Raw genomic sequence first — 12,460 nt, forward strand, 5'->3', positions numbered from 1 at the left:
GCAGTTGTGCTGAAAATTGTGCAACATATGTGATCGCGCCCCCAGCGTCTTATTGTTTTTTTCTCTTGTTAAGTGTGTTCAGTCCACGGGTCATCCATTACTTATGGGATATATTCTCCTCCCCAACAGGAAGTTGCAAGAGGATCACCCAAGCAGAGCTGCTATATAGCTCCTCCCCTCACATGTCATATCTAGTCATTCTCTTGCAACCCTCAACAAAGAAGGAGGTCGCGGGAGGAGTTGGAGTTTTTACTTAATTATTCTTCAATCAAAAGTTTGTTATTTTAAATGGCACCGGAGTGTGCTGTTTTTTTCTATCTCAGGCAGTATTTGGAAGAAGAAACTGCCTGCGTTTTCTATGATCTTAGCAGGCGTAACTAAGATCCACTGGCTGTTCTCAACATTCTGAGGAGTGGGGTAACTTCAGAACATGGGAATAGCATGCGGGGTCCACCGCAAATGAGGTATGTGCAGTACAATATTTTCTGGGAATGGAATTGAAAATACTGCTGTTACCCTTATGATGTAAGTACAGCCTTAAATGCAGTAGTAGTGACTGGTATCAGGCTGATAAATGTATGCACAGTAGAGTTATTTTCTAGGGACTAGAATTTGACTGTGAAAATACTGTTAATACTGAAATAATGCTTAAGCCTTATCTGCAGTGGTAGCGACTGGTTGTAGGCTTAGTAATAACTTTGCATGACATTTAAAGAAGTTTATTTTCAAAACGTTTACTGGCATGTTATTCGTTTTGTGAGGTACTTTGGTGATAAATCCTTTGGGCATGAATTTTTTTCCACATGGCTAACGTATATTTCTGCATAGAAACCGTTATATCAGGTCTCCCACTGTTGTAAATGAGCGGGAGGGGCCTCTTTTTAGCGCCTTGTTGCGCAGTTAAAATTCTAGCACAGTCTTCCTGCTTCTTCCTCCTTGATCCAGGACGTCTCTAGAGAGCTCAGGGGTCTTCAAAATTCGTTTTTTGAGGGAGGTAATCAGTCACAGCAGACCTGTGACAGTGTGTTAGACTGTGATAAAAACGTTTAATATTAATTTGATATTCGTTTTTTTGGGTACTGAGGGGTTAATCATCCGGTTGCTAATGGGTGCAATCCTCTGCTAATTAATACATTTAAAGAATTGTTGACTATAACTGAATTATTTTTTAGTTACTCAACTGTGTTTTTTAAAAGCGCTGCAGCGTTTTTTATATTGCTTGCAAACTTATTGAAAGTATTTTCCAAGCTTGCTAGCTTCATTGCTAGTCTGTTTAAACATGTCTGATACAGAGGAATCTGCTTGTTCATTATGTTTAAAAGCCGTTGTGGAGCCCAATATAAATATGTGTACCAATTGTATTGATGTTACTTTGAAAAATCAATCCGTACCGCTTAAAAAATTATCACCAGACAACGAGGGGGCAGTTATGCCGTCTAACTCTCCTCACGTGTCAGTACCTTCGTCTCCCGCTTGGGAAGTACATCAAGGCCCTTACAAATCACTTTACATGATATGTCTAATGTTATGAAAGAAGTATTATACAATATGCCAGAGTTAAGAGGCAAGCGCGACAGTTCTGGGTTAAGGAAAGAGCGCGCCGATGACACGAGAGCCATGTCTGATACTGCGTCACAATTTGCAGAACATGAGGACGGAGAGCTTCATTCTGTGGGTGACGGTTCTGATTCGGGGAGACCGGATTCAGAAATTTCAAATTTTAAATTTAAGCTTGAGAACCTCCGCGTGTTGCTAGGGGAGGTGTTAGCGGCTCTGAATGATTGTGACACGGTGGCAATCCCAGAGAAATTATGTAAGCTGGATAAATACTACGTGGTGCCGGTGTGTACTGACGTTTTTCCTATACCAAAGAGGCTTACAGAGATTATTAGTAAGGAGTGGGATAGACCCGGTGTGCCTTTTTCCCCTCCTCCGATATTTAGAAAAATGTTCCCTATAGACGCCACCACACGAGACTTATGGCAGACGGTCCCTAAGGTGGAGGGAGCAGTTTCTACTTTAGCCAAGCGTACCACTATCCCGGTGGAGGATAGCTGTGCTTTCTCAGATCCAATGGATAAAAAATTAGAGGGTTATCTTAAGAAAATGTTTATTCAACAAGGTTTTATATTACAGCCTCTTGCATGCATTGCGCCTGTCACTGCTGCAGCGGCATTCTGGTTTGAGTCTCTGGAAGAGGCGATTCGCACAGCACCATTGGATGAGTCTCTGAGCAAGATTAGAACCCTTAAGCTGGCTAATGCGTTTGTTTCGGATGCCGTAGTGCATTTAACCAAACTTACGGCTAAAAATTCCGGATTCGCCATACAGGCGCGCAGAGCGCTTTGGCTTAAATCCTGGTCAGCAGATGTAACTTCTAAGTCTAAATTACTAAACATTCCTTTCAAAGGGCAGACCTTATTCGGGCACGGCTTGAAGGAAATTATTGCTGACATTACTGGAGGTAAGGGCCACACCCTTCCTCAGGACAGGGCCAAATCGAAGGCCAAACAGTCTAATTTTCGTGCCTTTCGTAATTTCAAGGCAGGAGCAGCATCAACTTCCTCCGCTCCAAAACAGGAAGGAACTACTGCTCGTTACAGACAGGGTTGGAAAGGCAACCAGTCATGGAACAAGGGCAAGCAGGCCAGAAAGCCTACTTCCGACCCTAAGACAGCATGAAGTCAGGGCCCCCTTTCCGGAGACGGATCTAGTGGGGGGCAGACTCTCTCTTCGCCCAGGCTTGGGCAAGAGATGTACAGGATCCCTGGACGTTGGAGATTATATCTCAGGGATACCTTCTGGATTTCAAAACTTCTCCTCCACAAGGGAGGTTTCATCTGTCAAGGTTATCAACAAACCTAGTAAAGAAAGAGGAATTTCTACAATGTGTACAAGACCTCTTAGTGATGGGAGTGATCCACCCAGTTCCGCGGACAGAACAGGGGCAAGGGTTTTATTCAAATCTGTTTGTGGTTCCCAAGAAAGAGGGAACCTTCAGACCAATCTTAGATTTAAAAGTCTTAAACAAATTCCTAAGGGTTCCATCGTTCAAGATGGAAACCATTCGGTCCATCCTACCCATGATCCAAGAGGGTCAATATATGACCACAGTGGATTTAAAGGATGCCTACCTTCACATACCGATTCACAAAGATCATTATCGGTACCTAAGGTTTGCCTTTCTAGACAGGCATTACCAGTTTGTAGCGCTTCCCTTCGGGTTAGCTACGGCCCCGAGAATTTTATAAAGGTTCTGGGCTCTCTTCTGGCGGTACTAAGACCACGAGGCATAGCGGTGGCTCCGTACCTAGACGACATTCTGATACAAGCGTCAAGTTTTCAAAGTGCAAAGTCTCATACAGAGATAGTTCTAGCATTTCTGAGGTCGCATGGGTGGAAAGTGAACGTGGAAAAGAGTTCTCTGTTACCACTCACAAGGGTCCCTTTTCTAGGGACTCTTATAGATTCTGTAGAGATGAAGATTTACCTGACGGAGTCCAGGTTATCAAAGCTTCTCAATGCTTGCCGTGTCCTTCACTCCATTCCAAGCCCATCAGTAGCTCAGTGCATGGAAGTGATCGGCTTAATGGTCGCGGCAATGGACATAGTGCCATTTGCGCGCCTACATCTCAGACCGCTGCAACTATGCATGCTAAGTCAATGGAACGGGGATTACTCAGATCTGTCCCCTTTGCTAAATCTGGACCAGGAGACCAGAGATTCTCTTCTCTGGTGGTTATCACGGGTTCATCTGTCCAAAGGAATGACTTTTCGCAGACCAGATTGGACGATTGTAACAACAGATGCCAGCCTACTAGGCTGGGGAGCAGTCTGGAACTCCCTGAAGGCTCAGGGATCGTGGACTCAGGAGGAGAAACTCCTCCCAATAAACATTCTAGAATTAAGGGCAATATTCAATGCTCTTCTAGCTTGGCCTCAGTTGGCAACACTGAGGTTCATCAGATTTCAGTCTGACAACATCACGACTGTGGCTTACATCAATCATCAAGGGGGAACCAGGAGTTCCCTAGCGATGTTGGAAGTCTCGAAGATAATTCGCTGGGCAGAGTCTCACTCTTGCCACCTGTCAGCGATCTACATCCCAGGCGTGGAGAACTGGGAGGCGGATTTTTTAAGTCGTCAGACTTTTCATCCGGGGGAGTGGGAACTTCACCCAGAGGTATTTGCCCAACTAATTCTTCGTTGGGGCAAACCGGATCTGGATCTCATGGCATCTCGCCAGAACGCCAAGCTTCCTTGTTACGGATCCAGGTCCAGGGACCCGGGAGCGGTGCTGGTAGATGCACTAGCAGCCCCTTGGGTTTTCAACATAGCTTATGTGTTTCCACCTTTTCCGTTGCTTCCTCGACTGATTGCCAGGATCAAACAGGAGAGAGCATCGGTGATTCTGATAGCGCCTGCGTGGCCACGCAGGACCTGGTATGCAGACCTAGTGGACATGTCGTCCTGTCCACCATGGTCTCTACCCCTGAGGCAGGACCTTCTAATTCAGGGTCCTTTCAACCATCCAAACCTAATTTGTCTGAGGCTGACTGCTTGGAAATTGAACGCTTGATTCTATCAAAGCGTGGGTTTTCGGATTCGGTTATTGATACATTAATACAGGCTCGGAAACCTGTTACCAGAAAAATTTACCACAAGATATGGCGTAAATATTTATATTGGTGCGAATCCAAGAGTTACTCATGGAGTAAGGTTAGGATTCCTAGGATATTGTCTTTTCTACAAGAGGGTTTAGAAAAGGGCTTATCCGCTAGTTCACTAAAGGGACAGATTTCTGCTCTGTCTATTCTTTTACACAAGCGTCTGGCAGAGAATACAGATGTCCAGGCTTTTTGTCAGACTTTGGCTAGGATTAAGCCTGTGTTTAAAGCTGTTGCTCCTCCGTGGAGCTTAAACTTGGTTCTTAAAGTTCTCCAGGGTGTTCCGTTTGAACCCCTTCATTCCATTGATATTAAGCTTTTATCTTGGAAAGTTCTGTTTTTGATGGCTATTTCCTCGGCTCGAAGAGTCTCTGAGTTATCTGCCTTACATTGTGATTCTCCTTATCTGATCTTTCATTCAGACAAGGTAGTCCTGCGTACTAAACCTGGGTTTTTACCTAAGGTTGTTTCTAACAAGAATATCAATCAAGAGATTGTTGTTCCATCCTTATGTCCTAATCCTTCTTCAAAGAAGGAACGTCTTTTGCATAATCTAGACGTGGTCCGTGCTCTGAAGTTCTACTTACAGGCAACTAAAGATTTTCGACAAACTTCTTCTCTGTTTGTCGTTTACTCTGGACAGAGGAGAGGTCAAAGGGCTTCGGCTACCTCTCTCTCTTTTTGGCTTCGTAGCATAATACGCTTAGCTTATGAGACTGCTGGACAGCAGCCTCCTGAAAGAATTACAGCTCATTCTACTAGAGCTGTGGCTTCCACCTGGGCCTTTAAGAATAAGGCCTCTGTTGAACAGATTTGCAAGGCTGCAACTTGGTCTTCACTTCATACTTTTTCCAAATTTTCCAAATTTGACACTTTTGCTTCTTCGGAGGCTGTTTTTGGGAGAAAGGTTCTACAGGCAGTGGTTCCTTCTGTTTAATGTTCCTGCCTTGTCCCTCCCATCATCCGTGTACTTTAGCTTTGGTATTGGTATCCCATAAGTAATGGATGACCCGTGGACTGAACACACTTAACAAGAGAAAACATAATTTATGCTTACCTGATAAATTTATTTCTCTTGTAGTGTGTTCAGTCCACGGCCCGCCCTGTCTATTTGAGGCAGGTTCTAAATTTTAAATTATAACTCCAGTCACCACTGCACCCAATAGTTTCTCCTTTCTCGTCTTGTTTCGGTCGAATGACTGGATATGACATGTGAGGGGAGGAGCTATATAGCAGCTCTGCTTGGGTGATCCTCTTGCAACTTCCTGTTGGGGAGGAGAATATATCCCATAAGTAATGGATGACCCGTGGACTGAACACACTACAAGAGAAATAAATTTATCAGGTAAGCATAAATTATGTTTTTTTAATTTAAATCAGATGTTTTTTAAATTTAAATAGGATTTTGTTTAAAAAAATGCTTTTTGAGGAAAAATCAATCTAAAGATAGTTTCTATTTAAGATACATTGTAATCTAAAGGTTAATCATCATGAAATATAGATTCATTTTTAGTTTTATAGCAAGATGCTGTATATTCATGGCTATAATGTTTACTATTTTTGGTAAATTAATTTCATTAATCCATTCACAAGGTTTCTGTCAAATTATTTTGGGCAATTATTCTATCTTGAAGATAGTATAACATATTACTGGTTTTGTAGTTCTCAAAACTTGCGTCTGTAGAAATAACATGCCACTTCTTCACAGCACGAAAGTTATAAAATAAACATACAGAGTTGAGGAAATAGGGGCATATTTATGAACGTGTAAGCGGACATGGTACAAAGTAGCGTATCATGTCCCCCACACATTGATAAACATCGATAAATGCCAACAGCATACACTGTCGGCATTTATCATTGCACCAGCAGTTCTTGTGAACTGCTGTTGCAATGCCGCACCCTGCAGATTTGCGACCAAACATCCACTAGCAGGGGGTGTCAATCAACCCGATCTTATTCGATCGTGTTGATTTCTGTCTGCCACATCAGAGCAGGCAGACAAGTTATGGAGCTGCGGTCTTTAGGCTTGCCGGAAACAAGGGGCATCAAATATGCCCCATAGACTTAAAAGAGACATAATCATAAAAGAAAACTTTTGGGTTTTAGATAAAGCATACAATTTTCCGATTTACTTCTATTATAAATTAGCTTCATTTTCTTTTGTTGAAGGAGAACAATGCTCTGCTGTGGCCTAACTAAACACATTGGGGCAGATTTATCATGCTGCGAATGCAGCAGTTTCCGCGCGAGCCGTCGTAAGACCGCTGCTTCTTAACTCATCCGCCACCTCTGATATGATCGGGATGATTGACACCCCCTGCTAGCGGGCCGATTGTCCGCAAATGTGCAGGGGGTGGCTTTACACAAGCATTTCACACGAAATGCTTGTGCAATGATAAAAGCAGACAGTGGGGCCTATCTATCAAGCTCCGAATGGAGCTTGTTGCCCCGTGTTTCTGGCGAGCCTGCAGGCTCGCCAGAATCAGCAGTTATCAAGCAGCGGTCACAAAGACCGCTGCTCCATAACCTGTCCGTCTGCTCTGAGCAGGCGGACAGACATCGCCAGAAATCAACCCAATCAAGTACGATCGGGTTGATTGACACCTCCCTGCTGCATTGGCCGCGAGTCTGCAGGGGGGCGTATTGCTCGGCGTATTCAGCAAGGTCTGGCGGACCTGATCCGCACTGTCGGATCAGGTCCACCAGACTTTCTTAAATAGGGCCAGTGTATGCTGTCAGCATTTATCGATGTCGGGTGGACATGATCCGCTACAGCGGATCATGTCTGCCTGAGACTTGGTAAATCGGCCCCATTGGGTTAGACAGTTACAAGCAGCTAGCTCACAGTAGTGCATTGCTTCTGATCCTAACAATGTGTGCTTTTCAACAATGGATACCAAGAAAACAAAGCAAATTAGATAAGAGAAGTGAATCGGAAAATTATTAAAAATGGCATGTTCTTTCTCAATTATGTACAGTTGAAAAGTTGCTCAAATATGAATTAATATTTCACCTCCCAATAATTTAATTCATTTCAATGATCTAGCTATGCATCTAATGATATGTAACCAAATCAGTAATGGTCTGATGTAACTGGAAAAATAATCTGAAAAGTTATTATTCTAAAAATGAAAACCATAATTTAAATTGATTTAAGTTGGTCTTGTTGACTAGTGATTTAAATCAAATAAACCCTGATATATAGCAAAGTAAAATGACCCAGGTTGATCCTTACTCATCAACATGATACAGACAATGGGCCCTATTTATCAAAGGTCTTGCGGACCTGATCCGACAGTGTGGATCAGGTCCGCAAGACCTCGCTGAATGCAGAGAGCAATACTCTCTCCATATTCAGCATTGCACCAGCAGCTTACAAGAGCTGCTGGTGCAACGCCGCCCCCTGCAGACTCGCGGCCAATGGGCCCCAAGCATGGAGGTGTCAATCAACCCGATCATACTCGATCGGGTTGAATTCCGGTAATTCCTGTCCGCCTCATCAGAGCAGACGGACAGGGTTATGGAGCAGCGGTCTTTAGACCGCTGCTTCATAACAGCTGTTTCTGTCGAGTCTGAAGACTGGCCAGAAACACGGGCCCACAAGCTCCGTTCGGAGCTTGATAAATGGGCCCCAATTAGTAGTGCCAAACAAGCTTATTTAAATGGACACTTATGAGCCAACTTATTTAAAAAATAATAACCTAAATACCCAATGATGGTCCTTGAGTTTTATGTACTGTATATGAACTTATAGTTCTTTCTAGAGGAGAAATCAAATTGCTTGTAGATAAATCAAGTTTGTTTTCATTAAATAAATTGTGTACATGGTAAAATAAGGATTGAATTTCATGTATGTTTTTACATTTATAGAGTAGGATTCAAATGGTTTAACTAAACCATATTTATGCAATTTAATAAGATGTTTTACCTAATTATCTATATATAATTTGTGATAGTACTTATTTTTAATGTTGACTGAAACATTTTAGTGTCTCTTTACATTATATGGAAAGGCAATTGTAATCTTTAAAATAAAATAATTAACTCTAAAAGCTGAATAATTAATTTGCTGTTTTTCTTTCTTTTTTTACATTTCATTTTAGTGGATTAAATTTCATTGATCTGATGGTGCGACAAGGAAATATAGACAATCCTCCGAAAACGCCACTAGTCCCGGGTTTTGAGTTATCCGGCATTGTTGAAGCTATAGGAGGAAATGTCACTGGATTTGAGGTAAAACACTTTATTCATTTATTATATATTTTAAAAACAGAAAATAACATATGTCAGGCATTTTTGTTGCCTTTTGGTGCCTAGGTTTCCAGTAATTTTACCACCATGACCTAATGATTTGTGACCCTGTTAGAGTAAGAGATTTCTCTGCCCCTATGACTGAGGGAGCAGTTAGTTAAAAGGACAGTCTACACCTTAGTCGTCTTAAAGTCTTATCTTAGATTAAGATGCAAATAACTTCCCGTACCATTTTTATATTATGCAGCAGGAACAGTAAACAAGTTATTTTAAAATGAATAGTGTTTCTGGCCAGTTTGAAATGGCTGCTAAGCTCTGCCCACTGATGGCATCATGATCTGGGCTGCATCTAGGCATACTGCTGAATAGCATTGACAGTCTGTTGAATTGAACTAGTGAGCCTTTTGTGATTGGATGCCACATGTATCCCAGATTGTGATGTCATCAGTGGGCTGAACTTGGCAGCCATTTCAAACTGGCCAAAAACACTATTAATTTTAAAATAACTTTTTTACTGTTCCAGCTGCATGATATAGAAAGGGTAGAGGAGGCTATTTGCAGCTTAATATAAGGTAAGACTTTAAGATGACTAAGGTGTAGGCCGTACTTTTAATATGCAGGGACTAAAATTATGTTTAGTAAGGATTGTAAAAATGTGGTAGTAAGATTTAACAAATACATTGAGGTGGGTTTAGTAATAATGAGTTAACAAATAAAGAGATACCAGTTTTTCTATAATCATTGCTAAAATATACAAACTATGAAAAGAAATTATAATAATAAATGACGAGTAAATGCAACACAGTGCACCCAGTGTATATAAATATATATCACAATGTCCCAAAAATAGTGCGTTACTTGCGAATTGTGGAAATATTCCTTTTCATGTTGTTCAAATAGGCAGTACATAGCATGATACTGTTGCAAATAAAACTGTAATGGATGTTCTGAAGCAACACTAATTGGAGTTTCATTAACTCTAAGATATGCAGAGAATTCACAGTATTACATATGTATATACACCCCTTGGGAGTCGTTACCATTTTATTCTTACCTTTGTTATGAGAGAATAAATTACATTTTTTTGATGATCCGTGGCTTAATAAACTGTGCGCATATCTTGAACAAGTATGGCTTTAGACCATCTATTACAGTTTGATTTGCAACACTAATATCACAAAAATATATTGCTTATTTGTTCAGTGTGGTATATGCTATGGAATAACATTAAATGGAATATTGCTACACTTTTCAAAGAACAAACTTTATTTAAGAGGAATAGGCCTGTGGTTTACATTTATAAACACTGGCTGCATAGTGTTTTTTGAGTATTTACTTATTTATTATTATGAGTTAAATACACTGATATTTAGTATAGATAAATACTTGGAGTGACATCTGCTACACTACATAACCAAAAAGTGGACACTTCTACTAATAAATAAGTTTAGGTGTTTCAGTCACATCCACTGAGAGCAGGTGCATAAAATCCAGAACTTACCCATGAAATCTATATAGACAAGCATTGATAGTACAATTGGTCATACTGAAAAGCTCAGTGACTTTAAACGTGACACTTTCATAGGATGTCACCTTTGCCACAAGTTAGTTGAAATTTCTGCCCTACTAGATCTGTCCCAGGCCACAGTAAGTGCTATTTTTGTAAAGTGAAAGCATTTAAAAGCAATATCAGCTCAGCCACATAAAAGCTTTAGACCACCAAACGTCACTGAGTGGGGCTGCAATGTGCTAAAGAACGTAGCACGTAAGAAAATCACCAATCATCTGTTGCATCACTCACTATTGAGTTTCAAACTGCCTCTGGAAGCAACATCAGCACAAAATCTGTGCGTTGGTAGCTTCATGAATTGGGTTTCCATAGCTGCTGTACACAAGCCTCACATCAACTTGTGCAATGCCAAGTGTCACCCGGAGTGCTGTAAAGCACACCACTACTGGACTCTGGAGCAGTGGAAGCATATTCTCTGGAGGTATGAATCATACTTCACTATCAGTAGTCTGATGAAAGAATCTGGGTGTGATGGATGCCCGGAGAACGTTACCTATTGAAATGCATAGTGCATACTGTAAGGTTTAGTGGAGTAGAAATAATCATCTGGGGCTGTGTTTCAGGGTTTGGGCTAGGTCCCTTAGTTCCAGTGAAGTGTTCTCTTAATACTACAGTATATACAGACATTTTAGACAATTGGGTGCTTTAATTTTTGTGGCAACAGTTTTGGGAAGGCCCTTTCTTGTTCCAGCATTACTGTGCACAAAGTGAGGCCCATGAAGACATGGTTTGACAAAGTTGGTGTGAAGGAACTTGAGTGGCCTGCATAGAGCTCTGAACTCAGTCTCATTAAACACCTTTTTGGATGAATTACAAGCCAGACCTTCTCATCCAACATCAGTTCCTGACCTAAAAAAATCTTATTTGGGCTAAATGGCACACATTCCACAATCTTGTGAAAGCCTTCCTGGAAATGTAGTGCAAAGGGGGGGGGGGGGGGGGGGAATTCCATGTTATTGTCCATAGTTTTGGAATGGCATGTCCAACAATCTAAGATAGGTGTGATGGTCAGGTGTCCATACTTTTGTCTGTATAGTATAAGCAAGATTCTGTGGATTCAGTAAAACTTGTTCATGAAATTAAAATCTTGCCCCAATATCACAACTTGAAAATTGTTTAATACAAAGTGATTTGCCACCTACCCTTGTCAAAGCTGTGAGTTGTAAGAGTAGCTCCATTATAACTACTGGAACCGCATATATTTCACAACCAATAAATTCTCGCCTCATAGTTTCACTGTGAAGGATACCGGCATAATAAAAATGCCTTCCACATTATCCTAAACAAACATATTAAATTAAAAATAAGGGAGGTGCTTAGGAGTGGAGCTTCACTAATCAGAATCTGGGGCATATTTATGATTGATATAGCGAATCATATCTGCTGCACATTGATAAATGCCGACAGCATATGCTCTCGGCATTTATCATTGCACCAGCAATTCTTGTAAACTGCTGGTGCAATACCGCCCTCTGCAGATTCGCGGTCAATCGGCCTCTAGCAGAGGGTGTCAATCAACCCGATCTTAATCGATCGGGTTGATTTCTGTCGATTTCTGTCCGCCGCCTCAGAGCAGGCGGACAGGTTATGGAGCAGTGGTCTTTAGACACGGGGCATCAAGCTCTGTACGAAGCTTGATAAATATGCCCCTCTGCATCATCCTTATATCTAGGTGTCTTATTTGCTTTTGAATAGTTCAAAGTAGAAATAATAAAAGCAAGAAAAGAGCCTGTCCCTGAAATGTGTTATAAAAGGGAGGGAGTTGCAGTCTGGCCTGACTCAGATTATACCAGTGGTGTTGTGGCACTCAGAATTTCTCACTTTTCTGGTTCAAGTATCCATATTGTTGTATGGAATCTGTGAAGTTAGTTTGTGAAGGAGATTGTCACAGTTTTATTAAAGGCAATAATGTCGACAAGTTTTGTAAGGCATAAGGAGGTCATTGGGGGAGTGTTTTGGAAACATGTTA

General features: G+C 41.4%; 1 protein-coding gene across 1 annotated transcript in view; it reads left to right on the forward strand.

Moving 5' to 3' along the window:
* VAT1L (vesicle amine transport 1 like) overlaps positions 1 to 12,460 on the forward strand; it is a 676,099-nt gene that overhangs the window by 103,049 nt on the left and 560,590 nt on the right. The window contains exon 2 of the mRNA XM_053699561.1: positions 8,774 to 8,903. Coding sequence (XP_053555536.1) covers positions 8,774 to 8,903 — 130 coding nt within the window. The remainder of the gene's footprint in view (positions 1 to 8,773; positions 8,904 to 12,460) is intronic.

This window comes from Bombina bombina, chromosome 1, assembly GCF_027579735.1.
Source record: "Bombina bombina isolate aBomBom1 chromosome 1, aBomBom1.pri, whole genome shotgun sequence".
NCBI lineage: Eukaryota > Metazoa > Chordata > Amphibia > Anura > Bombinatoridae > Bombina > Bombina bombina.